The sequence below is a fragment of the Ranitomeya variabilis genome, chromosome 2 (assembly GCF_051348905.1).
Source record: "Ranitomeya variabilis isolate aRanVar5 chromosome 2, aRanVar5.hap1, whole genome shotgun sequence".
Taxonomy (NCBI): domain Eukaryota; kingdom Metazoa; phylum Chordata; class Amphibia; order Anura; family Dendrobatidae; genus Ranitomeya; species Ranitomeya variabilis.
The window spans coordinates 970745379-970771541 of NC_135233.1; the positions used below are offsets into that span (position 1 = coordinate 970745379).

The following is a 26163-nucleotide window of genomic DNA, read 5'->3' on the forward strand; positions in this document are numbered from 1 at the left end:
CGCCCGCTCTGCTGCCACAGATGGGACAAATTACTGCACCTGCTGCAGGGGCTCTCATGGTAAGTAATGTCCCCTCCTGTGAGGACGCAGTGTCCGGGTCACACACTATCTGCCGCACAGCAGAAAATCACCAGGACTGCACGTCTCCTTTAAGTCCAGTAACCCGTTCTTCGCCGCGCCATATTATGGACCCTGCCCTCCAGCAGAGCATTGGCGGCTGTCAGTGTCCGCACACGGCGGCTCCGGGACTGTGTACAACGGAACTCCCAGCCGGACACGCCCACACTGCTGTGCGGGGGGCGGGGCCTGGTCACATGGGCGCCGCATATAAGAGGGAGGTCACGGTGCGGATACATGACCGGCAGCATCTGTGCAGCTGGGGCAGGAGAAGAGGTGACTGACGGCAGCAGCAGCTCCGGGACCGCGCAGCGTTACACATCGGCTCAGAGATGGCAGGTAGGTGCCCGGGTGTGCTGGGCTCTGCTTATCGGGCACGTCCTGTGCAGCACCTTCCTCTGCCGCCTCCATTGCTTCTCCAGAGTGAAAGTGCTCGTGCTCCCGCTCGTCAGTGCCCGGTAACCCCTTCCTTCCTGCTCTGCACTTGTCTTGATGTCCGATCCTCTTCCTGGACCACAGTGACACGGGCGGTAATGGCCACTTGCACGGACCCAGCTGGGGAACTACAACTCCAAGCATGCAGCAGTGAGGTCTCCTCCCGGGGAGCCTGCACTCTGTAACCGGCTGGCACCTGGAGGATGGCACTGCCATGTACTTGTCTATGGTGATGGAAGGGTTACTCCAGCTGTGAGCCCCCTGGCCCCACACCTGGTGGGCTGCACTGAGTGGTCATGATGCCTGCCACCAGGATTGCTAGAAAGTGTGGGGTCCCACTGGGCTTGTGGGGGCTACACTGGCTGGTGGTGTAATGAGCAATGCTAGTCCTCTAGTGGCTAATCAGTGCCCCCCACCTCAGCAGCTTGTGGTGTTACCTGTGCCCCTCCCCCACTTTCCTCTACAGTTGAGGGAGCAGGTGTCTGGTGCCAGCTGTGGTGCTGCTGGGGATTGTGGTCCCTCTGGATCGGGCCTCTCGGGTGATGACCAAGTTTTTAGTGTTCCTGCCCTTGCGGGGGGCTCCAAGCAAACACACCAAATCATCCCTCCTCCCTGGGACTGGAAAGTGAGCGTCTGCCTCCTCTGGATGGTTCCACGATGGCCCCGGTGGCATGGTGTGGGGAAGGCTCGGCCTTGGTGCCACTAACGGCTCTTGGGATCAGAAGGTCCATATGAGTGAGGGGCCGCTGGTAATGGTGGCTTTATAATGGGCCTCACTCATGGGTGCCCGTCTGTGCCCCACCTGGTCAGGATGCTTCTCCTTATAGGAAAGAAGCGGCTGCACGTTACCTTTACAGAGGGTCGCGGCAACATAATTTTTTGGGGGGTTTGTGTCAAACTTGATGAAGTTGAATCACATTAGTTTTTTATATGCACTAAACTTTATCAGCAAGAACACAAACGTCCCCTGACCAAACCGCAGCAATGAGAACGCAGCAAAACCTGCTGTATAAGCGGTTTAGACTGTGCAGAAAACCTCAGTGTGTGAACATGGCCACATCTACTGTGCCTCCAGCATCTTGTGCCATAGCTTGGGGCAGTGGTGATGTGGCACTGCATGTAATGCCTTACTGAGCCTGCTGCCAGTGGATAGGCCACACAATACAATTAGTTCATGGCATGTCTTATCTGCAGGTCGCCATGCCTGGCTGTATTCCCTCACTGGCACATGACATGTCTGTGCCACTCCTCACCCAGGATCCCAGTGGTGTCTTGTTGGTGCCGGTCTGTGGGCAGGAGGTGTAACCCACCCGGTCCTGATTAGCCCTGGGATGCAGGTTCCTGAGTGCCCTTGAATGTGCTCCATGGAGGGGCTTGCTGGCGGTCAGGTGGTGCAGGCTGCAGTGCCGCTTGTTTCCTTCTAGGAACTTAACACTTGCAGGCTTGGCTCTAATAGTCACCCCATTTCTTAAAGTAAAAAGGCTTGTCTTCAGTGCATGTCTTGGTGGCCGGGCCTTGTAGGCAGCAGTGGTGGGAATGATCAGAAGGCTTCTCTATAGCCAGGTTGGATTTCTCTAGATTCATTCACTCACTATAAATGAATAGGTTTCAGACTTTGAAGGTACAAGGTCCATGAAGAGACGTGGGCATCTGCAGAAGACTCCTTCATCCCAGCGGCCAGTGTCCCTCTCGCCAGCTGTTGGCTTATTGACGGCGCTTCCAGTGCTCCTATTTTTAGCTCCTCTTCCTCGTGTCACACTAAGCCCGGGTCTTTACGATATTTCCACATTAGATAGGCAGGTCTCTCGAGGACTAGGAGTCCTATTACTGGTGGTGACAGCAGTGATGGATTCTCGAGGGTTTTTCCTATCTTAATAACTGGGTAGCATCACTGCTTGCAGGAAACACTTATTTTACTGCCTAATATTCCAGCTGTTAGGATTAACTTTTTTTTTCCTCCTGACCAACAACTATGATCTAGCTACAAGAAAGAAAGGAGTACCAAACCACCAATGAATAAAATCTAATATTTATTAGTAATAAATATAAAATATAAAAGCACATAACATAAAGGTACCAATAATCTCAATAAGAATATAGCATAATGTGCATTCCACCCCTAACACCGGTTATAGAGAAAGATCAAGGGTCAAACCCACATAGATCACCACAATTGTGGCCCAAAACTAGGTATCCAAAACTCAGTGTAGTATATATCAATATGGTGGTATCTTACCCAAATAGGTCCGTGCACGTGGTTGAACGTAGCCCCAATGCGCATTTCGCTTGGGCTTCCTTAGGGGGCCCCCTGAGGAAGCCCAAGCGAAACGCGCATTGGGGCTACGTTCAACCACGTGCACGGACCTATTTGGGTAAGATACCACCATATTGATATATACTACACTGAGTTTTGGATACCTAGTTTTGGGCCACAATTGTGGTGATCTATGTGGGTTTGACCCTTGATCTTTCTCTATAACCGGTGTTAGGGGTGGAATGCACATTATGCTATACTTATATGGTCCTATTTACACTATGTAACCTGGTTGATCTGTGTCCTTCAAATTTTAACTTGTTTGTCCATGGTATTCTTATTGAGATTATTGGTACCTTTATGTGCTTTTATATTTTATATTTATTACTAATAAATATTAGATTTTATTCATTGGTGGTTTGGTACTCCTTTCTTTCTTGTGTCTATATCCTTTTTGGAGTATGCTTTGTGCCTGTTTTTGACAGTGGTTTTTATTAACCTTTCTGGGTATTTTCTTTATAACTATGATCTAGCTGTATTGGCCAAATATGTACAGCGCTTACAAGCCCTTCTCTATTGAGCTGGTAAGCACTGAAGCTGATATCACTGGTGCTGTTACTTCACTGCAGCTGGTAAGTGCTGAGGTGGTCTGTCTGGTAATAAGGTGTAAACAAAGTATCTCAGTACTACTGCATATCTATATAGAAGAGAAAAATAATTTTGGCAGTTTAAAGACCTGATCGGTGTCCATCTGTGGAGGTGACTGACACCTTACCAGCAGTGGCCAGCATCTTCTGGTCCTGAAGCCTCACTGTCAGGTTACAGCGCTCCCAAGGGGTTGTATTGGGAAGGACAGCATGTTCAGACTTGCCACAGCTGGCTATGCAGTATCTCTAGTAGAGGTGGCTGTATGCCTAGGGTAGCTTGATGACTTTAGTAAATCTGCCTCTATCTTTATGACAAACCTGGAAACTCAAGTCTCCACTCAAGTATTGAGGGCTGCAAGCAGACAGGTTTACACTCCTGGGAGCCCCCTTCCAAAAGTACGGCATGTTCTGTAAATGTATTGTGGCAGAAGGGACTATCGGCCCTGTTAGTCACACACTAAAATGCCCATGTCTACTTTAAATATCACTGATCTCCTGAATCTGCTATTGCTTTTAGTGTTTCAGCACTTCTGATCATGGGATGGCACCTGCTTCAACTGTGAATAGTTACTAGCCAAGTGGGTGTGATCCTCAGGACTCCTACAGAATTTGATAACCACACTCCCTTGATAACATGATTTGCTTACAGGGTTTTGGGCTTGTATCTCAGGAATGCAGAGGCCCATGAATAGAAGGTCAAAATGCAGAGGTTCAGAATTTGGCGAACAGTGGCCCTAAGGCTAGAAATGGTTGTGAAGCCCTGCGAGCATGGAAGTTTCTTCAGTTTTTTTTTTTTTGTTTTTTTTTGGCCCATTGTGCTTTATTTGGCAAAAAACATAGATTGATAGTGAGCAAGATCTAATCCTGCTGGGATTACTAGATTGGAGGGATAAAGAACAAGCAAGATAATGCAGTATTGCGCTGATGGCACTGCCAGTAATCTGGAGTATGGGTGGACCAGGGGCTGATGTGAGGGCTGCTTCATCTGTCACTACAGGCACTGCACCCCACTTCTCATACAATGATGGGGATGGCATTACAGCGGGCTTCATCTGATACCAGTCTGTAAATAGTTCTAGTAGCTGGACCATAAAGCCGCTGATACTTGCAGAGTCTTGATCTGCATTCTCTCACAAAGTAGGACACATTTTCCCTGAACAGATCATCACTTATTCAGGGCAGCAGGCTTACCTGCTTGCATGAAGGGCTGTGTGAATGGTAGCCAAAAAAAATGCCAGCCTAGTAAAGGCATACTGATACAATCAACATCATTCATATAGGTAAAAGGCCAGCATTATTGAGGGTCTGACCACAGGATTCCCCCAAGAACAGCAGAGCCCTATGTAAGTGATGCTGTTCATGCTCTGAATCCACTCAATGAATGGTGGAGCAAGTCTAGCATGTTCCATTCAGATGAGGCCCAGGTGTCAGGACCACTGGATCCAGAGACCCATAAATTGTCCACAATTTAGTGAACTTCTTTGAGTTGCCTCTAGATGAGAACCCCTGATCCATAATGTTTGGCCCATGAAGAGTTCTAGGCTCTTACATCTTGTGTCCATGGCTTGCACATGGATGTATACTGGAATGATGCAGCTAATCACTGATTTATTACCAATTTCTAACACAAGTTTCAATTAGTGTGACCTTACGAAACCAATACCTTTGGCGGCTGCATCTGTCCATTATGAGGCCACTAGAAAAGAGGACTAAGTTCCTTGAGGATTGTATGAACCAGTACAAGGATCCTGAATATATCATTTGAGTGTAAACTAGTTGTGCTACCTCCATATTGCTATATGGAGGTAGCACACTAGCTTACACTCAAATGATAGTCAGGATCCTACTGCTATAGTGTTAGGAGGACTCTTCTTGATTGTGAAGTGTCTATTTTTGGTGCATGTTACTGGCTCCTGTAGTAGGTGTGCAAGCACAAGCCTCCTGTGTCTGGATCTCACCTCCACATTCTTTCTAGAGCCACGTCTGCCAAGAACTCGAGTGTCCACAGTGCTCCTTTGTCGTCTTGTTTCCTGTGCATGGGCAGGTTATGTAACAGAACGCCATGCTTGCATGTAATATAGGACCGATCTTGTTCCTAGATGAATTGGATACTGTTGCATCTGGCTGAAGCTGTGAATGCTTGTTCTTAAGCTGTCGGCCTTTCTTCTTGATCGCAGGACTGGTCTGCTGTGTTCCTGCTATACTAACCTACGTCATGCCTTGGGGAGTATACTGAGAATGTTCACTAGAGTACAGTTCACTACTTACTTCCTCATATCAGGGAGGGAATCAGCCTATCAACGAAATTACAGAAGTGGAGTCACCAGCTTGGGGTCCAGCAGGAATGGGAAATGCCAATCCACTGCAAAAAGGCCTAAGCTGACCACACTACTGCTCAGTCTTCATCTTCTACAGCCAGGGGGCTATAACTAGTGGTGGTATTGCACTTCAATGCCCAATATTCTAAAGTGGCACTCGCCAGCATTTCAGTGCTTTATTTTCTATACATTTAGTATAGTAACTATCAGACAAAAAATGGTGACTGTTCTGTGTGGTGTAATTCATCCACACTGCCGCTATAGAGGAAGCATTATACCATGCTCAACCACTGCCTCTTTTCCTGTCCATGCTGAACTACTATGCCCAGAAAATATAAAATTGAAACTTTGTGCCTCTTAATGTTGTACCCTGCACATGCTGGTGCCTGTGTCCTGGCATCTCTAATGCAGACAAGACTGTAATTGTCAATGTTCACCCATTGGATAACTTGTCTTATGGCTCTTGATCCACAGATATGGAGACTGTACTCTAAACATTGCCCCAAGTTGCTGGTCTCATTAGGCTTTATTGCAAACAGTCTGGTTCTAGAAGATGATGGGTACAGGAGTGGCACTGCCTGGCATTTAAATGTTTAATTCTGTGCCTTGGAGACCAAGACCTACTTGGCACTGATACTAGTGGTGAGAAACAGTTGGCAGCTGTCACCTCTGCTCTGCACTATGACGATCCAAGTATCCCTACACAATACTGGAAAATGGTGCCCATAGTGTGATGCCATCAATCAAGAGATCAGAAGATCTCTGCAAACACTGTCACATCTATTTCTGTCCTTTAAAAAAAACTCTTCAATGAGAAGGGTAGCATATCATGGTGGCCTTGTGGGCCCTTATCTATGCATTGCTCATGGTGGAAAGTTGCAAACTGAAAATCTAGAAGTGTCCCAGTAGTGTTTGACCTAACAAACCAGTGATTTAAAAGAAAAAGATATATATATATTTTTTTTTTTTTTCTAATTTGGGTTATAGGCATTACCACTTTAAAAACAGGGTGGCACATGTTAAGGAGCTGAAACTCCTAAACCCTTCATCAAACTTTAATGTGGATACCCTCAAATGAAAGCTTAAAGTCTGAACTTGAACTGCATCTGAATGGTTTTGTTTAAAATTCATTGTGGTAATGTCTAACCAAAATTAGAAAAATGTTGTCTGACCAAATATATATGGACTTAACTGTACATGCTCAACTCCCCCCTCCCATAGGCTATGACTGGGTCTGTCAGGAGTGCAGGGGCTGTATAATTGGAAGGGCCACATACGTGGGTATTGGTCACTTTTTGAAATCTCATTGTGGGAGACTTCAAGATATCTGAGCTGTGTACATAATTCTGTAAAGACACAATATTGTATGGCTCATCTGTAAACCTGTTCAGTATTTGGGTAAATTTTTTATTTTTTTTTCCCTTTTCCTCCCCCTCCTAGATTGTGCTTTTGTCACCCTTGCTACAAATGACTCTTATGGAAAAGGAGCGTTGGTGTTGGGCTCATCTCTGCGGAAACATACTTCACACAAGCTGGCTGTGCTCATAACTCCTCAAGTCTCAGACTCCATGAGGTGAGTTGTGCTCTTCTGTTGCATTCATGGTGATGTAGTGAAAATGTCTTAATCACAAGTGTGTTTTCTACAGGAAAGTACTTGACAAAGTTTACGACGATGTTAGAGTTGTGGATGTCTTGGACAGTAAGGATTCTGCCCATTTGGCTTTACTGGAGAGACCAGAGCTTGGTGTCACACTCACAAAACTTCATTGCTGGACACTGACACAATATACCAAATGTGTCTTTATGGATGCAGATACAGTGGTAAAGCAAACCTGATATTTGTTGGATCTCATGAATGCCATTTGATTGCTAAGATCCTAAGTGTAGGAGCCAATTTTTTTGAATTTCCTTTGTAAAATCTTTAGGTTTTACAGAACATTGATGACCTATTTGAGCGAGAAGAGTTGTCTGCAGCCCCAGACCCCGGCTGGCCTGACTGCTTTAACTCTGGAGTGTTTGTATTCCAACCGTCTGTCGAAACTTACAAGCAGTTATTACATAAGGCCACAGAAGAAGGCAGCTTTGATGGTGAGTAGCACAAGATGGTCTTTCTGGTATATAACCTCATGACTCTTGGTACCCCAGATATTGCAGGTGAGCTCTTACTGCTGCCTGTACAGACTATAGGACTAGGGCCCAAACTAGAATGCTAGAAACTTATTTTTCTTTTCTAAAGTGCCTTCCAACTTTGAGACCTGACATTCTAATTCCTGTCAGGCGCAGTATACATGGAGTCAATGGATAATATCTCCTAATACAATGTCATCACCTAACCCAGGTAGCATGCAGATATCAATGTGTTTTGAGTTAAAACTACACAAGGCCTCAATGATGACACTGCCCAAAATGACTTATTCAGTCAAAGGCCACCATGTTCAAGATTCAAGACCTCAATCTGTAAATCTGCTGACAATCCAGACAATACATGGCACTGTCCTGCCTACCACAGCAAGGAGCTGTTAAACTACATGTTGATTTAACAAACTGACCAATATGACCCTGCATTGCAAAACAAGTTCTTATTTTTTTTTTTTTTTTTTTAATGCATCCCTTAACTCCCAGGCAACTGATATATGTGGGCTGATCCACTTAGTGCTGCCTGGTAACAATCTGGTGATTCTTCTAGCTGTAGGTTTTCAATAAACAATTAAAATGCCTAAGATCTGTGTATTCTGGTCCTTGTTGTGTTCTGTAAAATTTTGCTTAAATGCTTAACTTGGTGCTGTGTAAGTATGGGAAACCCAAAATATCAACACATTAAGTGCCAGAAGTTGGCCACAAGGCTAGGATCATACATCATTGGATTCCAAATGCAACAGGGTGAACGTGGCCTTTTCCAGTAATGTGTCCAAGTAGTCACTAACACAGATGTTTGCCTAAACTTATAGGCTCCCTTGTGTCTGACATGGATGTTTCCTCTATTAATTATCACACATGACTTGATATCAAAAGGTGACTGATATTTGTTTTGACAGAAGACACTGTTGCTAGCAAATGGTCTAGACAGTGTTTTGGGAATTGGACATTGAATGCAGTAACTGCAGAGTGATCAGCCTTATTTTGTAGCTTGGTGTTTTAATGGTCACTATATTTTGAGACTACATAATGTTCTAAACCTAAATCGTTTAAATTTTGTACCATTAAAAATGACTTGGGGTTCCAGCTGCTAGGTGTCTTGCCTAAAGTGCTGTCACTGGTCAGATGACATTATCTCTAGCAGCTAAGATGGATTCCAGAAGGTGGCTGTCTATCTCACTGGCTTTCTACTTGGAGCAGGCAGGCCACTGGACAAAGGCAGGGGCATGGTATGCTAGGAAGTGAAGGATTGGTGAAGGACACAGATCAAGAACTAGCCTACGTAGATGGCAAGTTTACAGCATGAAAATTGGGACCAGTTCTTGGGTATTAGACTGCTATGTCCACCAAAAGCAGCTTTAACTTGTTGGCAATAAACTCGGCAAGGAGATATATATATATATATACTTGTTGAACAGATGGTGTTTATTCCATGTACTCAGTTTTGACAAGTAGAGAATTCTTTGTAGGCACTCTAGTCTACCACGCACCTGGAGTCTTTGGCCCCCAGACTTTATGGCATGACACTGCAATGTTTATATAGCACCATTGATTCCATGGTGCTGTACATGAGAAGGGGTTACATCAAAATACAAATCACTTACAGTAAACAATGACAGACTGGTACAGGGGGAAGAGGACCCTGCTCTTGAGGGCTTACATTCTACAGGATTATGGGGAAGGAGACACTAGGTCAGGGGTTACAGTACCTCCAATGGTGTTGAGCTGGCCATGCAGTCACTGCAGTGTGGGTTTTTTTTTTTTTGGAGGTGGGCTTTCAGGCTCCATCTGAAGGAACCAGAATGTGTTGGGATTTTCAGGAGAAGTTTTGGAGGCGATCGGGTGAGGAGCGACTAAGCGAGAAGGAGGTCTTGGGAGGACCGGAGATTACATGAGGGAAAATATTGGGAGATTATGGTGGTGGGGGGGGGGGGAATATAGAGATGAGGTTAGGGATGGCTTTATAGGTCAGTGTTAGTAATTTATACTGGGAAATTGGGAGCCAATGAAGGGATTTGCAAGGCGATTCTTTAGTCGAGCAGCAGAGTGAAGGACAGACTGGATTGGTGAGCATTAGAAGGTAGGCCACAGGAGGTTGTTGTGAGATGATTAGGGCATGCACAAGCATTTTGGTAGAGTAAGAGTTAAAGGGAAGGTGCCACCAGTTTTCTTGTAGTTTGTTTTTTTGTGAAATTAAGCTTAAAATAGCAAATAAAATATACTAATGCAATGTTTGCACTGTTTGCAAACATTTCTATATGAAAAATATTATATATTTTCTTACAAATATATATAGACCACTAGGGGGAGCATTTTCCGTTTTAGACCTCAAGCAGCTATAGTAAGACTTACCAGCTTTACTGTTAGCTGGAAAATTGGGGCAGTAACTGCTGACATCACCCTTTCCCTCCCCTTTTGGGTGGTCTAATATCCCTGGGGCAGAATGAAGAGCAGCATCACAGGGCAGAGCCATTTTGTGTGTGACTGCCCTGTGATCTGCTATCACCAGCAGTTACTGCATCAGAAGCACAGTTAGTTTATGTGGTGTGTATGGAGCAGCATTGTCTGTGCAGAGCTGTCTGTGACTCATCCCTCAGTAATAAGAAGGAGCTCCAGGTCTGCAGCGAATGGCCAGGCATTGTGGAGGGAGGGGAGAGATACATTGTATGGCTGAGAGAGGTGTCAGGTGTCACCTCCTCTCTGCAAGCTGTGAATGCAGCTTAATGGAGCACCTGTGATAGAGAGTAAGTGGAGCTGGGCAGAGAGGACTGGGCTATAATAAAATGGCGGCTAGTCACACCTACAGCAGTGAGTTGTGCAGCCCACAGAGGCGTGCCCAGCTCACTGCTAACACCTCTCCAATGTTAAAGATGGGGTCAGCGCCGGTCTATTATCTCCTATGTCCATGGGGTGCTGTAAAATGACACTGTTAGTGCCCTGCTACTGCTGCAAAACCAAGATGTCAGCCCCCAGTTCCTTCTTTAAACACATATAACACACGAAATCTGTTTCACATGCATTTAAAACTTGGTTAGAGCAGCATGTTATGCTACATTACAGTGATTTATTAATAATCTACAAACGCGGTACCTTACCTTTAAGGAAAGAACATTCTAGAAATTTTTATTTTTTTTGAGCTGAAGGTGGCAAGAGATTGGGGTGTAGTTTGAAGGGTTACTCCAAGGCAGCGATTTCCAGGACAGGGGAAAGTGTGATTTCATTTGTGATTGATCAGGTAGAGAAGATATGCAAGATGGAGGAAAGATAATTCAGATTTATCCACACTGAGCTTAAGTAAGCAAGAGAAGGATATGGCTGATGCACTCTGGGATTCTGAACATCAGGGAGGTGACATCTGGGCCAGAGGTAGATCTGAGTCATCAGCATATAGGCAAGACTTCCTAATCAAGAGGTCACAGGGCTCTGTGCATATGGCTGTCTGCAGCAAAATCAGTACCCTGAGGGTATGTGTCCACCTTCAGGATGGCCAGCGGTTTGGACGGAGCGGCAAACCCACTCCGCCCCTTCTGTGACGCAATGATGCCAGATGTGTTCATTGCACACATCCAGCATCACACCCCATTCATAGGGCCCTGTGTTTTACCTTGCGGCATCACTGCAAGGTAAACAGACATGCTGTGATCTTAAAAGACACAGCATGTCCGGAATCGCTGGGTGCGTGTTATGCATAGTTAAGATGGGATTTCATAAAATCCCCTCCACTATACTGTAACATCTGGACGCTGCAGCTCTGCGCAGTGTCAAACACGCAGCGTTTCCTGAACATGGAAACATACCTTGATAGATCATCAGTAGTGTTGCCAACTATACAGGAATGAAGGAACAAGTGTTGCTCCTTGGCTGGGTCCATTAAGAAATTGCTTGGGGTTGCCCTTCATACAAATGTCAGCCACAATACTGTAGTAGCAGATCAAAATGCCACTTAAGAGAAGACCTGTTTCTGACAGATTACTGCAAATTCCAAATTGAGGCCCCAGAGTAGCGCCTTAAAGGGAACCTGTATTAATGCTGCATTCAGTCAAGGTGGCTCTTCTAGTTCTGGTCCCTGCCAACGCTGCAATAATGGCTTTTATAATGTGCCCCACATACCTCAAATTTGTCAGGGGGGGGGGCAGGTCTTCCCCCACAGATACCACAGCAGTCACTCGGTGCCTCTGGGTGCCGCCACCTCTTCCTTCATTAGCGTTGCCTGCGCTTTAAGTTTAATTTTTTTGGGGGGCATGCGCAATTGCACTGCCCTTCAAACTTACAGCGCAGGCGCTTGGGACTCTAATGAAGGAGGTGGCATGCCGAGGCCCAGAGTGATGGCTGCGGTGCATCTGTCGGGGGGGGGAGAAAGACCTGCTCCCCTGACAAATTCAAGGTATGAGGGCACATTATAAAAGCAATTTTATTGCAGTGTTGGCAGGGACCAGAACCAAAAGAGCCACATTGACAGAATGCAGCATTAGTGCTGCACAAGGTGGCTCTTAGGCTACTTTTACACTAGCGTCGGGAAAGACCCGTCGCTGTGCGTCGGGCCGACGTTCCCAACGCTAGCGTGGTCTCGCCGCACAACGGGGGCAGCGGATGTATTTTTCCAACGCATCCGCTGCCCCATTGGGAGGTGGGGGCGGAGTTCTGGCCGCGCATGCGCAGTCGGAAAAAGCGGACCGTCGGGAGCAAAAAAACGTTACATGTAAGGTTTTTTTTTCTCCCGACGGTCCGCTAACACACGCCCAAGCGTCGCAAAACGGACGCGACGTTTGGCAATGCGTCACAAATGCGTCGCTAATGTTAGTCTATGACGAAAAAACGTATCCAGCAAGAACTTTTGCTGGATGCGTATTTTCGGCAAAACGACGCATTTGCGACGTATTGCAGTTAACGCTAGTGTGAAAGTAGCCTAAGTTACAAAAGCCTCTGGAGGGGGTGTGACGGGTTCACTCAAAAAAAAAAAAAAAAACACAAAAAAAACCTTGTAGCTTGCTTATGCAACATGCATGACATGGTGTGATCCCCCCGACTGGAGGCTGAGCCACCTATAACACTATCTAGTACCTTCAGGCTTTACCAAGTGTGCTTACTGACAGCAGAAGGCCTTTGCCCACTGAAATGTCCACTGCAGAAAATTGTGTTAACTTGCTCTATTAAATATCAATTATACATACATTTTTCTATTTCAGGAGGTGACCAAGGCTTACTGAACTCATTCTTTAATACCTGGGCAACAAAAGATATCCACAAGCATCTGCCCTTCATTTATAACTTGAGCAGCATCTCCATATACTCCTATCTCCCAGCATTTAAAGCGTAAGTACATGGCTATGGGAAGCTGTGCAGGGTCATTATTGGGGGTGGAGGTATGAAGACTTGGTTACTCTGGATCAGTGACGAGACATCACATGAGAATTCCATCGCCACGCACTGCAACATCAAGTTACATGGACTCCTTGCAACTGCTAACATAAGCATGACTAAACTTGGCTTCTAATCTTGTGGTTTTCTCAGGCTTTCCTCACCGGGTACAGAGTTCCCTCTAACAAGGGTGAGCAACTTATTTTCCCCAAGGCTACACAAATCTATTTCTGGAGGTCCAAACTAATGAACCAAACTTAACTTTCCTCAATGTTAAGTGATAAATATAACAATGAAGAATATTGAGTAGCTACTACTCTTAGCAGTCAGACTGGATTATAGAGGCCCTCCTGTGAACGTGTCACAATCTGTAGTGTTAATAATCACCTTCAGTGAGATCCTGCTAATTTTAGTGACTTCACTGCCCTGTGACCCAAAGTGGCTTCTACAGTGTAACCTGAGTGTCCAAATAGAAGTCAAGCTTGTGAGTGACTTGCATCCCTTGAATGTGCAATCTGGTGATGGCTGTTAAGACCAGACTCGCACATCAGTTGTAAGCACTGAGTGGCTGCAGGTCTCATGACCCAAACTGTCACACAAGCATATATTTGGCTGTTAAGGTTAGGAGACCTGCAGCAGCTCCATGGACGCATGAATGGTCAGTGTATGCCTAGCATTATGATGGAACGTCTCCATGTCATGCTGACATTTACAATTGTACAGCCAGCTGACAAGTTCTTTTTGCAAAGACACTATTTTTCCATCATACATGACGGCACCACGAGAGAGAGGGGATCCGCCCATCAAGGACAGGAAACCTTCAAGATAAAAGGGGCGGCTCCTCTCTCCACATCAGTTGGTTTCCTGTCCTTGACGGGGAACCCTCAAGATGGAAGACGTCTGATGAAGATGGATGACGTCTGAAGATTGAAGAGGATGCCGGGGCCTGGGTCGGGTGGATTTGGGCAGGCGCTGGTCTGCTGCACCCGTCACCAGGTACCCGTAGTCGCCTCGGGGGTCAATGTATACCATGCCCCCCCTGAGCGAAGCATGGCCACAGCCCGCGAGGCGAACGCCCGGGTGAAGATTCTCCACGGGGGCCGCAGGTGCGCTTCTCCCCCCCTGTTGAGTTGAAAAATCCTGCCTGTCCACGGGGGTCACCTTATGGTGCCCCCCCTGTTGACGAAAGGTGGCCATGCAGCCCGTGAGGCACATCGGTGCCCGGGCTAGGTAAGCTCCTCGGTGGGGTTTGGGGCCCTCCCTGTTGAGCGTAAAAAAGCAGGTCTCCCCCCCCCCCCCCCCCCCCCTTCCTCCCCTCCTCCCTGGTCGGTACCTGTACAGAGGAGCGGTGTCCGCTGAGAAACATCTGCTTGTTGGGGGTGAGTGCGGTGCATCTGGCTCCTGAGGTCCGTGGCGTGGACATTTTCCGGCGCTGCAAGCTCCTGCTCAGTCGGCGTCAGGTACCCGGAAATGGCAGGTACGCGCATGCGCACAGTACCCAGCGGCAGCACTCGGAACATTATAGAGGTGCTAAGCAGCAGGGGGACTGAAAGAGGCGGCGCGCACCGGAAGTGGTAACCGGATGCGCGCCTGAAGCACAATACAGAGCGCGCACCGGAAGTAAGTCCGGGTGCGCGCGCAGGGCTCTGCCAGAGGCAGGTCAACCAGGTAAAATGGTGGATTGAAAAGCGCGCACCGGAAGTGGTTGCCGGGTGCGCGCTGGCATGATTATACAGCGCTGGCGACGGCAGGATCAACCAGGTGATTGATTGCACATAGAAGCACCGGAAGTGGTGCAGGCACGATCAGCCAGGTAATCATTCAGGACAGGTGCGATTATACACCTGATCACTGAAGCAGCCAGTAAGGCAGGATCAACCAGGTGATTCATTAGGAAAAAAAAAAAAAAAGTGAAACTATTTAAACAAGCCAGAAACGCTGCCCTGTGTCACTAAAACCAGGCCAGGTTGAAGGTGACTACTCTTGCTAAGTGTTAACGTGTATGATGGAGAGTCTTTCACCAGAGCATTTGATGCCACAGCAAGAGATGCAGGAGAGGCGGTCTCGCTCAAGCGAAAAGAGCCAGTCCCGCCATGGCAGCAGCAGAAGCCACTCGGACAGCGTGCGGACGGATCGCCGTGCCAAGGAGGGGTCCCTAGTCTCAGTGGGAGACATGGAGAAATCCAGCCAACCTCCGGATCCGGTACCCGTACTTTGAAAGCGTCCGAGTGGTGAGTGATCTGCGAGAAAGTCCAGCACGCTAATGTCTGTTCTTTTCTCTTCTCTTATCTCCGTCTCTCCCCTCTTTTCTTACATACATTGCGGGGTGGAGTATAGGAGGTCCCCAAAAAGCGTCAGGGGAAAACTAAAAATAAGGAGTGCCCCTTATGTAAAAAACCCTTAAAGACATCTTGGGGTAAAAGACTGTGTCAGGAATGTATCAACCAGACTGTTGCGGAGGAAACACCCTCCTTTACGGACAGCCTAAGGTCCCTGATTCAGACCGAAGTCTCTAGGTCCGTAAACGCATTACAGACAGCTGACACAGATGCCAGATCTAGGCACAGATCCAGCCCTTCAGTAGGATCCCAAAGAGATTCCTCGGGGTCAGAGCAGGATTCCGATACAGCCCGCTGCTCTGATAGTAGCTCAGAGGAAGAAGACATCTTTCCAGCAGAGGCTACGGATAGGCTTATTAAAGCTGTTCGCTCTACCATGGGGCTGGTAGATGAGAAGGCCAAAAAGACAGCCCAGGAACTCGTGTTCATTGGCCTACAAAAGAAAAAACGGAGGTCATTCCCTGTTAATGAGCAGCTACAAGAACTAATTAAAAGAGAATGGCAAAAGCCAGAAAAAAGGTCCCAGTTAACTACCTCCCTAAAAAGAAGGTACCCTTTTGAAGAGGAGGCGTCCTCATCTTGGGACAGAGCCCCAAAAATTGATGTGGCGGTCTCCAAAGTTGCCAGGAAATCCTCCCTGCCATTCGAGGACCTAGGTTCTCTAAAAGAACCTCTGGATAGGAAGGTGGACAGTTCCCTGAAGACAGCTTGGGAAGCCTCAGCAGGAGCACTAAGGCCAGCCATCGCGGCCACTTGTGTAGCCAGATCTCTTAAAATCTGGATAGACAACCTGGAGGAACAGGTAGAGAAAAAAGTTCCCAGGGAAACTATCCTGGAGGCAATACCAACTATGAAAGCAGCGGCGGTGTTTCTAGCTGAAGCATCAGCGGACTCGGCTAGGCTGGCAGCAAAGTCAGCAGCGTTAGCCAACACAGGACGCCGTGCCGTATGGCTTAAATGCTGGCCAGGAGATACTCAGGCGAAGATGAAGCTCTGCTCTTTGCCTTGTGAGGGGAACTTCCTCTTCGGACCGGCTTTAGACGAGGTGTTGGAGAAAGCCGGGGATAAAAAGAAGAATTTCCCGAAACAGCCGTTTCAGCCCTTTCGTCGCTCCTTTCGGAGAGGTCAAAAATTCCGGAGACAGCAGTACAGAGACCGAGACAGGAGCAACCTGGACAAGCGACCCAGGGGAGGAAAGGGCTTCTATTTCGGCAAGTCCCCCAGAGACACCAAAAAACCCTCCCAGTGACGGTCCTTCTCAGGTGGGAGGGAGGCTCTCTCACTTCCTTCCAGCCTGGGAGAGGATCTCATCCAGCATATGGATCCGGCAGATCGTAGGATCAGGCCTAAAACTAAAGTTTCACCACTGGCCTCCAAGAAGGTATATGCAGACCCCAGTACAATCCTCTCAGGAGAAACAAGACAGTCTGGAAGGAGAAGTAACATCACTCCTAGACAAACACGTCTTGGAGGAAGTTCCTATAGAGGAAAGAAGGGAAGGATTCTATTCCCCTCTTTTTCTCATAAAGAAACCAGACAACTCCTGGAGGACAATAATAAACCTAAAAGGCCTCAACAAATTTCTTGTAATACCATCATTCAAGATGGAGACCATAAAATCAGCGGTGAAACTTCTCTATCCCCAGTGTTACATGTCCGTCCTCGACCTCAAGGACGCTTATTATCACGTCCCAATCAGACAACAAGATCGTCGGTTTCTCAGAGTGGCAGTCCAGATGGGGTCTCAGCTGCGTCACTTCCAGTACAAGGCTCTGCCCTTTGGGATAGCAACAGCCCCACGGGTATTCACAAAGCTGATAGCAGAGGTCACAGCTCATCTCAGAGAAAAAGACACTCTGATAATACCCTACCTGGACGACTTCCTGATAGTGGGGAAGAACTTTTCTCACTGTCAGGAACAGGTCAGGATAGTGATGGACACTCTTCAGACACTGGGATGGCAACTAAATCTCAAGAAGTCCAAGCTGGAGCCAACTATGGTCCAGAATTTCCTGGGGATAACGGTAGACTCCGTGGCACAGGAGTGTCGCCTCCCAGAAGGAAAAGAGGAAAAAATCAAACAAATGATTATGACCACTTTAAAAAAACCGGAAATGACTTTAAGAAGGGCCATGTCGGTGTTAGGATCCCTAACCTCCTGCATACCGGCAGTAAAATGGGCCCAGTTCCATGCAAGAGAACTGCAATGGTGTGTGCTGCAGAACGACCAGGAACTTCAGGGGCAGTTAGAGCAGAAGCTCACTCTCCCACTCTCTGTGCTCCAATCTCTCAGATGGTGGTTACAGATAGAGTCATCCCCGAGAGGAGTTCCCTGGACATTCACAGCCTCCAAGGTGATCACAACAGACGCCAGTCCGTGGGGGTGGGGAGCCCACTCAGACACACTATGGGTCCAAGACCCCTGGGCTCAAGAGGAGAAAGATCTATCCTCAAACGAGTGGGAGCTCCTAGCAATAGAAAAAGCGCTAGAGAGATTACTTCCTCACTTGGCAGGGCATCATGTGAGAGTCCTATCGGACAACCGAACAGCGGTCGCATACGTGAACCACCAGGGAGGCACCCGCTCTCGGGCTCTGATGCACGTAACCACAAGACTCATGTCTCTAGCCGAAAGGCACCTCCTGTCATTATCGGCCCTGCATATCCGAGGCGTGGACAACATAAAGGCAGACTTTTTAAGCAGGAACCACTTGAGGCAAGGAGAATGGTCCCTAAAAAAGTCCGTTTTTCAACGGATAGTGCACATGTGGGGAAAACCCAAGATAGACCTCTTTGCCTCAAAAGTCAACAAGAAAGTCCAAAAGTTCTGCTCCCTGAACCCAGCAGACAGGCCGTTGGCAGTAGACGCCTTCAGCATAGAATGGACGTCAGGACTCCTGTATGCCTTCCCACCGATATGTCTAATCCCAGTGGTTCTGAGAAAGATCAGGGAGGACAAGGCCAGGGTAATTGTCATAGCTCCCTTCTGGCCGAAAAGACCGTGGTTTTACTGGCTGAGAGTGATGTCAGTGACGGACCCATGGGTTCTCCCGGAAGACCAGGACCTTCTAACGCAGGGTCCCTTCAACCACCCGCAGAACTCCGGGCTTCATTTGACAGCCTGGCATTTGAGCGGTCGTTACTAGAGAAAGAAGGGTTCTCAGCTGGGCTAATATCCACCTTGCTCAGCAGCAGAAAGCCAGTAACGACCAAGATCTATGGGAGAATATGGAAGAAATTCCTCTCCAGCTCAGGGCCAATACGGGAAGGGGAGGTCCCAATAGTGGCAATACTGGAGTTCCTGCAAAAGGGCTTAGATCTGGGGTTAGCTGTTAGTACCCTCAAAGTACACATTTCAGCCTTAGCAGCCCTATTTAACTGTGACCTGGCAAGTAATAGGTGGGTGGTGAGGTTTGTCCGAGCCTGTAGTAGAGCCGACTCTGTTCCATCTCCTACTCCTCCACCATGGGATCTAAATCTAGTGTTAACAGCCCTGACGGAAAGCCCCTTTGAGCCATTAAATACAACTTCTGATAAAATACTAACATTAAAAACAGCTTTGTTAGTGGCCCTTACATCAGCCCGTAGGGTGGGGGATTTACACGCGTTGTCAGCTGACCCCCCTTACACACAAATCATGGACGATAGGGTTGTATTAAAATTAGATCCGGCATATCTCCCCAAAGTGGTATCGAGATTTCATAGGGCTCAGGACATAACCCTACCCTCTTTCTGTTCCAATCCCAGTAACCAAAAAGAGGAGAGACTCCATTGCCTAGACGTTAGGAGATGTATCCTACAGTATCTAGAGGTGACAAAATCCTGGAGGAAGCATAGGGCTTTATTTGTTTCGTTCCAGGGGTCAAGGAAGGGCCTTAAAGCCTCAAAACAGACTATAGCTAGATGGGTGAGAGAGGCCATTATTCTAGCGTATAGTAGTGCAGGCAAGGTTGTTCCACAGGGTCTGAAAGCCCACTCCACGAGGGCCATGGCGACGTCGTGGGCGGAGAGAGCAGATGCTACCATCGACCAGATTTGTAAGGCGGCCACTTGGTCCTCTCCGTCTACGTTCTTTAAACATTACAGGCTAGACCTATCTGCTACCTCTGATCTCACATTTGGGAGAAGAGTGTTACAAGCAGTGATCCCTCCCTAAAGAGAATACAATCTCTGTAACTCTCTCGTGGTGCCGTCATGTATGATGGAAAAACACGGGTATTACATACCTGGTAATGTGTTTTTTCATGAGACATGACGGCACCCTTATATTCCCACCCTTTTGATCACGTCATTAGTTGGGTGCATTATTAGCATTATTTGTATTATACACTCCCTGGGATATCGGTGAATAGAACCGTATAGGATGTATTATTTATGTGTACACTAACCAGCGGAGTTCCTCTCGTACTCTGTAAACAACTGATGTGGAGAGAGGAGCCGCCCCTTTTATCTTGAAGGTTTCCTGTCCTTGATGGGCGGATCCCCTCTCTCTCGTGGTGCCGTCATGTCTCATGAAAAAACACATTACCAGGTATGTAATACCCGTGTTTCTAGATATAACATCAGAGGGTTGCAGCGATATCACTCTGCCTCAAAATGACATGGGCTTCCAGTAGCCATGTGTGACTGGACACTTCATGCGTCACAATACTGTCAGATAAGGTATGCTTGGCCAGCTGGGACATCAGCCAGGTTTCATCAATGTTTCTAAAGCAATGTCAAGCCAGGATTTTCACAAAGTATCTCTGCATCAGACTGCCAGATGCTTTACTCTATTGGAGACTGCCTAGATGGCCTTGAGGGCACTCTTAATGTGAGAAATTCTCTAAAATGTTTGTCCTTTTCAGGTTTGGTGCTGATGCAAAAGTGGTGCACTTCCTTGGTAAAGTGAAGCCATGGAACTATACCTATGACAGTAAAACACGGACTGTGAAAGGAGATGTACATGACCAAACTCTCATTCATCCAGAGTTCCTCAGCCTTTGGTGGGACATCTACACATCTAGAATCCTACCTCTTCTAACAGAACATGGAGTGGTTAAGGACACCTCAACTGGCTTAAAAGCGGTATGTCTGCCTGGCAGTTCTTTCTAATTGTCTCTCTTGGTACAACCCCAATACTACAGACTTCACACTTCTTGGAAAACTTGCCTGTATAGCCAAATTTCATGCAGTTAAACATGACTTGAGGAAGAAATGAGCAATAAATAGCCAGACTAGAACTGCATCACATGGTGGCAGGTATGAGAGTGACCATACCTCAGCTACCATTCTGCAAGAGCCGCTATGTTTGCATTACATCAGCTGCACAAAACAAGTCTCTAAATTTTTAATTGTTTAAAATGTAATGCTCAGATGACATCTTAAAGGGACTCTGAACGATGACTGTTAAATCCAAGCACACTGCATCATGGCAAAACGCTTAAGTGCAGTTTCCCACACGCTTGCTTCCCTAATATCCCCAACATCTCTAGCTTCATAGAGCCACCGATGGATGGAAAATAAGTAGGTGGTACGGTGTATTGAAATGTCTGGCCACACTGGGGCATAAAGTACCTGTACTTGGTTTAGCCAGTCATTCCGTGTAAAGTCCCTCTCTAAGAACTTGTATTGGTGGGCATGAGCAATTGGCCAAAATACCAGATTATGACTGATACTGAACTTTAATATAGATAGATCCAGTTCATTTGTTCATGCAGCATCCAAAAGTGTCATCTGTTTTCCTTGCAAAATTCATAGGACCCCATCCCCATGATGACATTTTAGGACTTAGCTTTTTGCACTTGGGATAATTGCTTAAAGATTAAGATTTTAGTGCAGACAACTGCAAAAACTGACTTTTCACTCCCTTCCACTAACTGCTGCACCAAGAAAGCATGCACTGGGATTCTGCACTTAATAAAATGAATGTAAAAAAAAAAAAACCTCACTGCCCCCTTTTATTAAACAGATGTGTTGGAGGGAAAGCATGTTAGCTTGGTTAGCTCAAACTGAACACTGCCATCAGATTCTAAGTATACTGAAATAAGAGCCACTTGCCATACATCTTGATTTGTGCATTTATTCTGTGTAAATTGTTGCCCTACAAGCTGAGTGGCTTAAACAATTGCATATTTATGGTATTGCACAAATGCATGTCTTTGTGCCTCAACAAAAATGGGGCACGAAAAATGTATAAAATCTGAAAGCAGCATTTGTATTGGGGTGGAGACCCTAATTCTATCTCCTCCTGAAATACTACCTGTTTGTCAAAATAACCTGGCTCAGCTGCAGGTGAGGGCTCATGACTGCACCCACATTGACAACTGTGAGCTTTGCAAGTTGGTGGTGGGGAGAAACTGGCTACAGAACTTCAGGCTTCCTAGTTATCAGTGGTGAGCTGCTGAAGCCCCTTTATCAACTGCAGCAAAGTGGTGCACAGCCTGAATCTCTCCATAAGTTAAAGGCTGGCTTGTACACTGGTATCTTACTTGCGCACCAATGGATTTTTCATCCAAAAAAACCTGACCTTGTAGTACATATAAGCCACTCGATGGTCAGTGGGGCATTGTATAAAACATTGGCATTTGCATCTTTTGTGCACGGGCGTTTCCTCCTTCCGCAGATGGTTCCTTCCTAATGGGGTATCATAACTCTTCAACCTTTCCACTTTTCTGTAACTGTCCACAGCTGTCGGGCTTGGTCTGCTCACTGGCTTTCTCTTGTCGCTTCTGTAGAGATGAGGTATGAACGTTAAACTTAAGCTGCTATGTACAATTTGCAGACCTCATGCAGTTCATTTTTGATTTTTCCCACTTGGGTTTCTTTAATTTTGATATTCTTGCCAGCTGTGTTCTGCTTTGCTTGCCTGCTTGCATGGAAGCTATCCATTGGTTTCCTCATTTTCTAGTCTTAGTTAGATGTGATTTAACATCTAGTGAAAAATCATCATACCTTATTTCTTTACTTTTTAGGAGGAGGTTACAGAAGCAATGTCACAGATGTCCATAGCAGCAGCAGTAGCACCTCCTCCACCACCCTCTATATCTTCAGAAGAACGCAGGGAAAGGTGGGAACAGGGCCAGGCTGACTACATGGGAGCAGATTCATATGAGAACATCAAGAAGAAGCTGGACACCTATCTCCTATAGGATTGTAGTGTCCTCCACAAGAACATAAACCTAAATGGACATTGCCGTTTGGCATCTAGGACAGTGTTCTACCACAATGTTTACTAAACTGCTAGAAGCTTTACTAAACCTCAGTTGGTGGATTCGTCCACTTTTGTAAGTGGGATATGTAAAACAAGCATCATTTGGTTACATGCCCAGCTATGTGCCACTTCTCCAGGGATTCTTAGTACATGGCTCTACTGGTTTTTTTGGGTTACCAGTTTACCTATCTGACCTGTAAATGGCACTCATCGTTTTACCTTCCATTATTAGAAGAATTGATGCTTTTGTTCCCACTACTTCATTGTCCTGAACAAGTGAAGGATGTCAATCTTCTGTTTGCCTCCACATAAATATCAACACTGTACAGATGTGACTGGTCACAGAGCAAACTAGAAGCACAATGTAAATGCCTACTACTCCTTCCTGTTCTGTACCTCAGAGGGCTAATGTAATGCTTCTTTCAAACCAACTGTAATATGGCACTTCAAAGAAATAAACTGGTTTTGGTCAGTAACTTGTTTACTTCTTTCTTCATCCCTTAACACTTTAGGTCCATCCAGGTTTTTACCCAGATTAGGATCCATGCACTACCTGCTGGGTGATGTGACATTGCTAGCTCAACTGCCCATCTCCATAACTGGTGAGATCTGGTAGTGGAGGTCTGTCTCTACACAACTTCACTGGTATTCTATAAAGAAGAAACTAAGCACAAGGCCCTGTAGATCGGTAACGTACAAAAATCAGTCTGTCAAACCTACTAGCTGTGTAATGGGCCATTAACCCTTTTCTGACATGATACTTAAGTCCCTGCGCCCTGACGCAGGACGGATTAAATCTACACGATCGGGCATGTAAACGGGCTGTGCGATTGGCACCAGTTGACTCACAGCTGACACCCAGCACTAAGTGCCAGAAGCAGTCCTGATCTTTAACACCCCTAAATGATGCTATTGAGCTTTCCAGGAGCCAGCAGAGGGATGACTTATCAAGGGCAGAGGGGCTGAGACCTATATCATGACACAGGGTCCCAATCACTGCCATGGTGACCCAATGTTGTCATGAATCCATCCAGGTCACCAGAGCTAGGAAACTTGCATGAGCTGCAACTTTCTGTTGGTGCAGAGCTTGACAGTTTGCATAGCGATGCTGCTGAATCCCCCATGCTATACAAGCAATCAGACTGCAAAAAGTCCCATAGTGGGACAAAGTAAAAAATAAATATCAAAAGTAAGATTATACCCATTAACTTTGTATGGGGAAAAATATACACAATCATACACTTTATCACCACATCTGGAACTACACTAACTATAAAACTGTCCCACTAGTTAACCCATTTAGTCAACACCATAAAACAATGTTTAATCATGCTGCTAAACAAAGTAGAATAAAACACACAATCAAACTGACAAATGGTATAAATAAGTTAAAAAAAAAAACAGTACATAATCACATTCTGATGTCTGTCACGTCCCCCGCCGTCAGCTTCCCGCACTGTCAGCGCCGGCCGTAAAGCAGAGCACAGCGGTGACGTCACTGCTGTGCTCTGCTTTACGGCCGGCGAGCCTGACAGTGCGGGAAGCTGACGGCGGGGGACGTGACAGACATCTGTGTGTGTGTGTGTGTGTGTGGCAATGGTAACCAGGGTAAATATCGGGTTACTAAGCACAGCCCTGCACTTAGTAACCCGATGTTTACCTGGGTGCTGCAGGGGGACTTCGGCATCGTTGAAGACAGTTTCAACGATGCCGAAGTCGTTCCCCCTGATCGTTGGTAGCTGGGGAGAGCGGTCTGTGTGACAGCTCCCCAGCGACCACACAACGACTTGCCAACTATCACGGCCAGGTTGTATCGCTGGTCGTGATCGTTGGTAAGTCGTTAAGTGTAACGGTACCTTACTCTGCAGGTTTTTTTCCAGACTGATTTTGGTAAATCTGCAGGTAACCCCTTCTACCCCTCCCCCCCCGGGATTTACTATGGATTTCACCTCCAGTTTTACACCTGCAGATTCCAATTATGGAGCCGGTGTAAACAGCTGCAGAATCCACACAAAGAATTGAAATGCTGCGGAATAAACGCTACATTTCTGCACTTTTTTTCTGCAGCATGTGCACATCCCTCCCAAAAAGTGTTTTTGCAGTCACCCATGACTACACCAAGAGAGGATCTGGCCTTCAAGGACAGGAAACCATTAAGATAAAAAGGCAACTCATCTCTCCATCAGTGGTTTCCTGTCCTTGACGGGGGAAAACCTTTCAGTCCTGCACAGCAAAAGCAAAGAAGGTTCCAGAAATTGGGTTGGGAGCTGTCAGTTGTGCAGGGGTCTGCAGCACTATAACAGCATAGTTAGCCACCAGCCTCACATCCTGGCACAGCCAACACATTCCCTTATGCAGACTACCAAGCAAATTTTCAGCCTCGCAGACAACATACTGTCATCTGCTCTCCACATCAGAGGGAAGGACGAGATCAGTTTTTTTTTGTTCCACAAACCACTGGTACAAGGCAAATGGTCACTCAATACTCAAAGTGGGGGTGTCAGGACAGAAATGTAGCAAATAAATATCCAAAGTAGGATTCTGATCCCTGGATCCAAAAGAGAATCCTCAGGCAGTGGATGCATTTGGGATCAGATGTGACTTCACCCGGGCCTATGCCCTCCCCAATCTGTCAAATTCCAGCAGTTCTCAAAGATGAGGCAAGAGTAGTGCTCATGGGGTAGGGGGGCCCTTTTGGCCCAAGAAGTCCTGGTTCTTTTAGCTGAGGAACTTGTCAGTCATGGAACCATGGGTCATCCCAGATCTTCTAGCTCAGGGGCCCATATTCCATCCTCGGGTGACTAGGCTGTACTCAACAGCATGGGACTTGAGAGGTCAGTGCTAGAGGGTAAGGGGGTTTTCTCCCAACCTGGTCTCTACCTTGCCTACTAGTAGGAAACCAGTAATTACAAAAATGCTAGGACTTGGAAAATTCTTTTCATCCACAGGAAGGAAAGGTACCCCTAAAATCCTGGAGTTACTTCAGAATTGGCATGAACAAGGCTTGGCGGTTAGCACCTTGAAAATCCAGGTTACAGCTTTAGATGCTCTGTATACTTACAACTTCGTGGGTGGTCAGGTTTATTTAAAGCATGTGCTAGATCCAGACCAGTCCCAGTAGCCAGGGCCCCTCCATGGGACTTAATACTTGGTTTTTGAATGCTTTGACAGAAGCCCACTTTGAGCCTTTGAGTGAAGGGTCCATAAATTTGATTAATCTAAAGACTATACTTAGTTGCCCTAACGTAGGGTGAGTGATATACAGGTTTTGTCAGACCCTCACTTTACCCTGGTTTATGGACAAAAGGCTGGTTCTGGTTTTAAGACTATTCCATCTACCTAAAGTAGTTCTTAGTTCCATAGGTCA

At 46.6% G+C, this 26163-nt stretch overlaps 1 protein-coding gene across 1 annotated transcript; it reads left to right on the plus strand.

The window, feature by feature from the left end:
- Nucleotides 1–276: 276 nt before the first annotated feature.
- On the plus strand, nt 277–23272 carry GYG1 (glycogenin 1). The gene is made up of 7 exons (XM_077290828.1): nt 277–456; nt 7212–7344; nt 7418–7592; nt 7697–7859; nt 13094–13220; nt 20452–20671; nt 22558–23272. Exons 1-7 carry the CDS (start codon nt 450–452, stop codon nt 22732–22734), a joined length of 1002 nt encoding a protein of 333 aa, XP_077146943.1. The 5' UTR covers nt 277–449; the 3' UTR covers nt 22735–23272.
- Nucleotides 23273–26163: the final 2891 nt, after the last annotated feature.

Excerpts from the sequence above, each read along its gene's own strand:
- GYG1 (XM_077290828.1), top strand. Across the intron at positions 7,860-13,093 it reads AGAAGAAGGCAGCTTTGATG|GAGGTGACCAAGGCTTACTG; the intron begins GTGAGTAGCACA and ends TTTCTATTTCAG. Across the intron at positions 13,221-20,451 it reads TATCTCCCAGCATTTAAAGC|GTTTGGTGCTGATGCAAAAG; the intron begins GTAAGTACATGG and ends TGTCCTTTTCAG.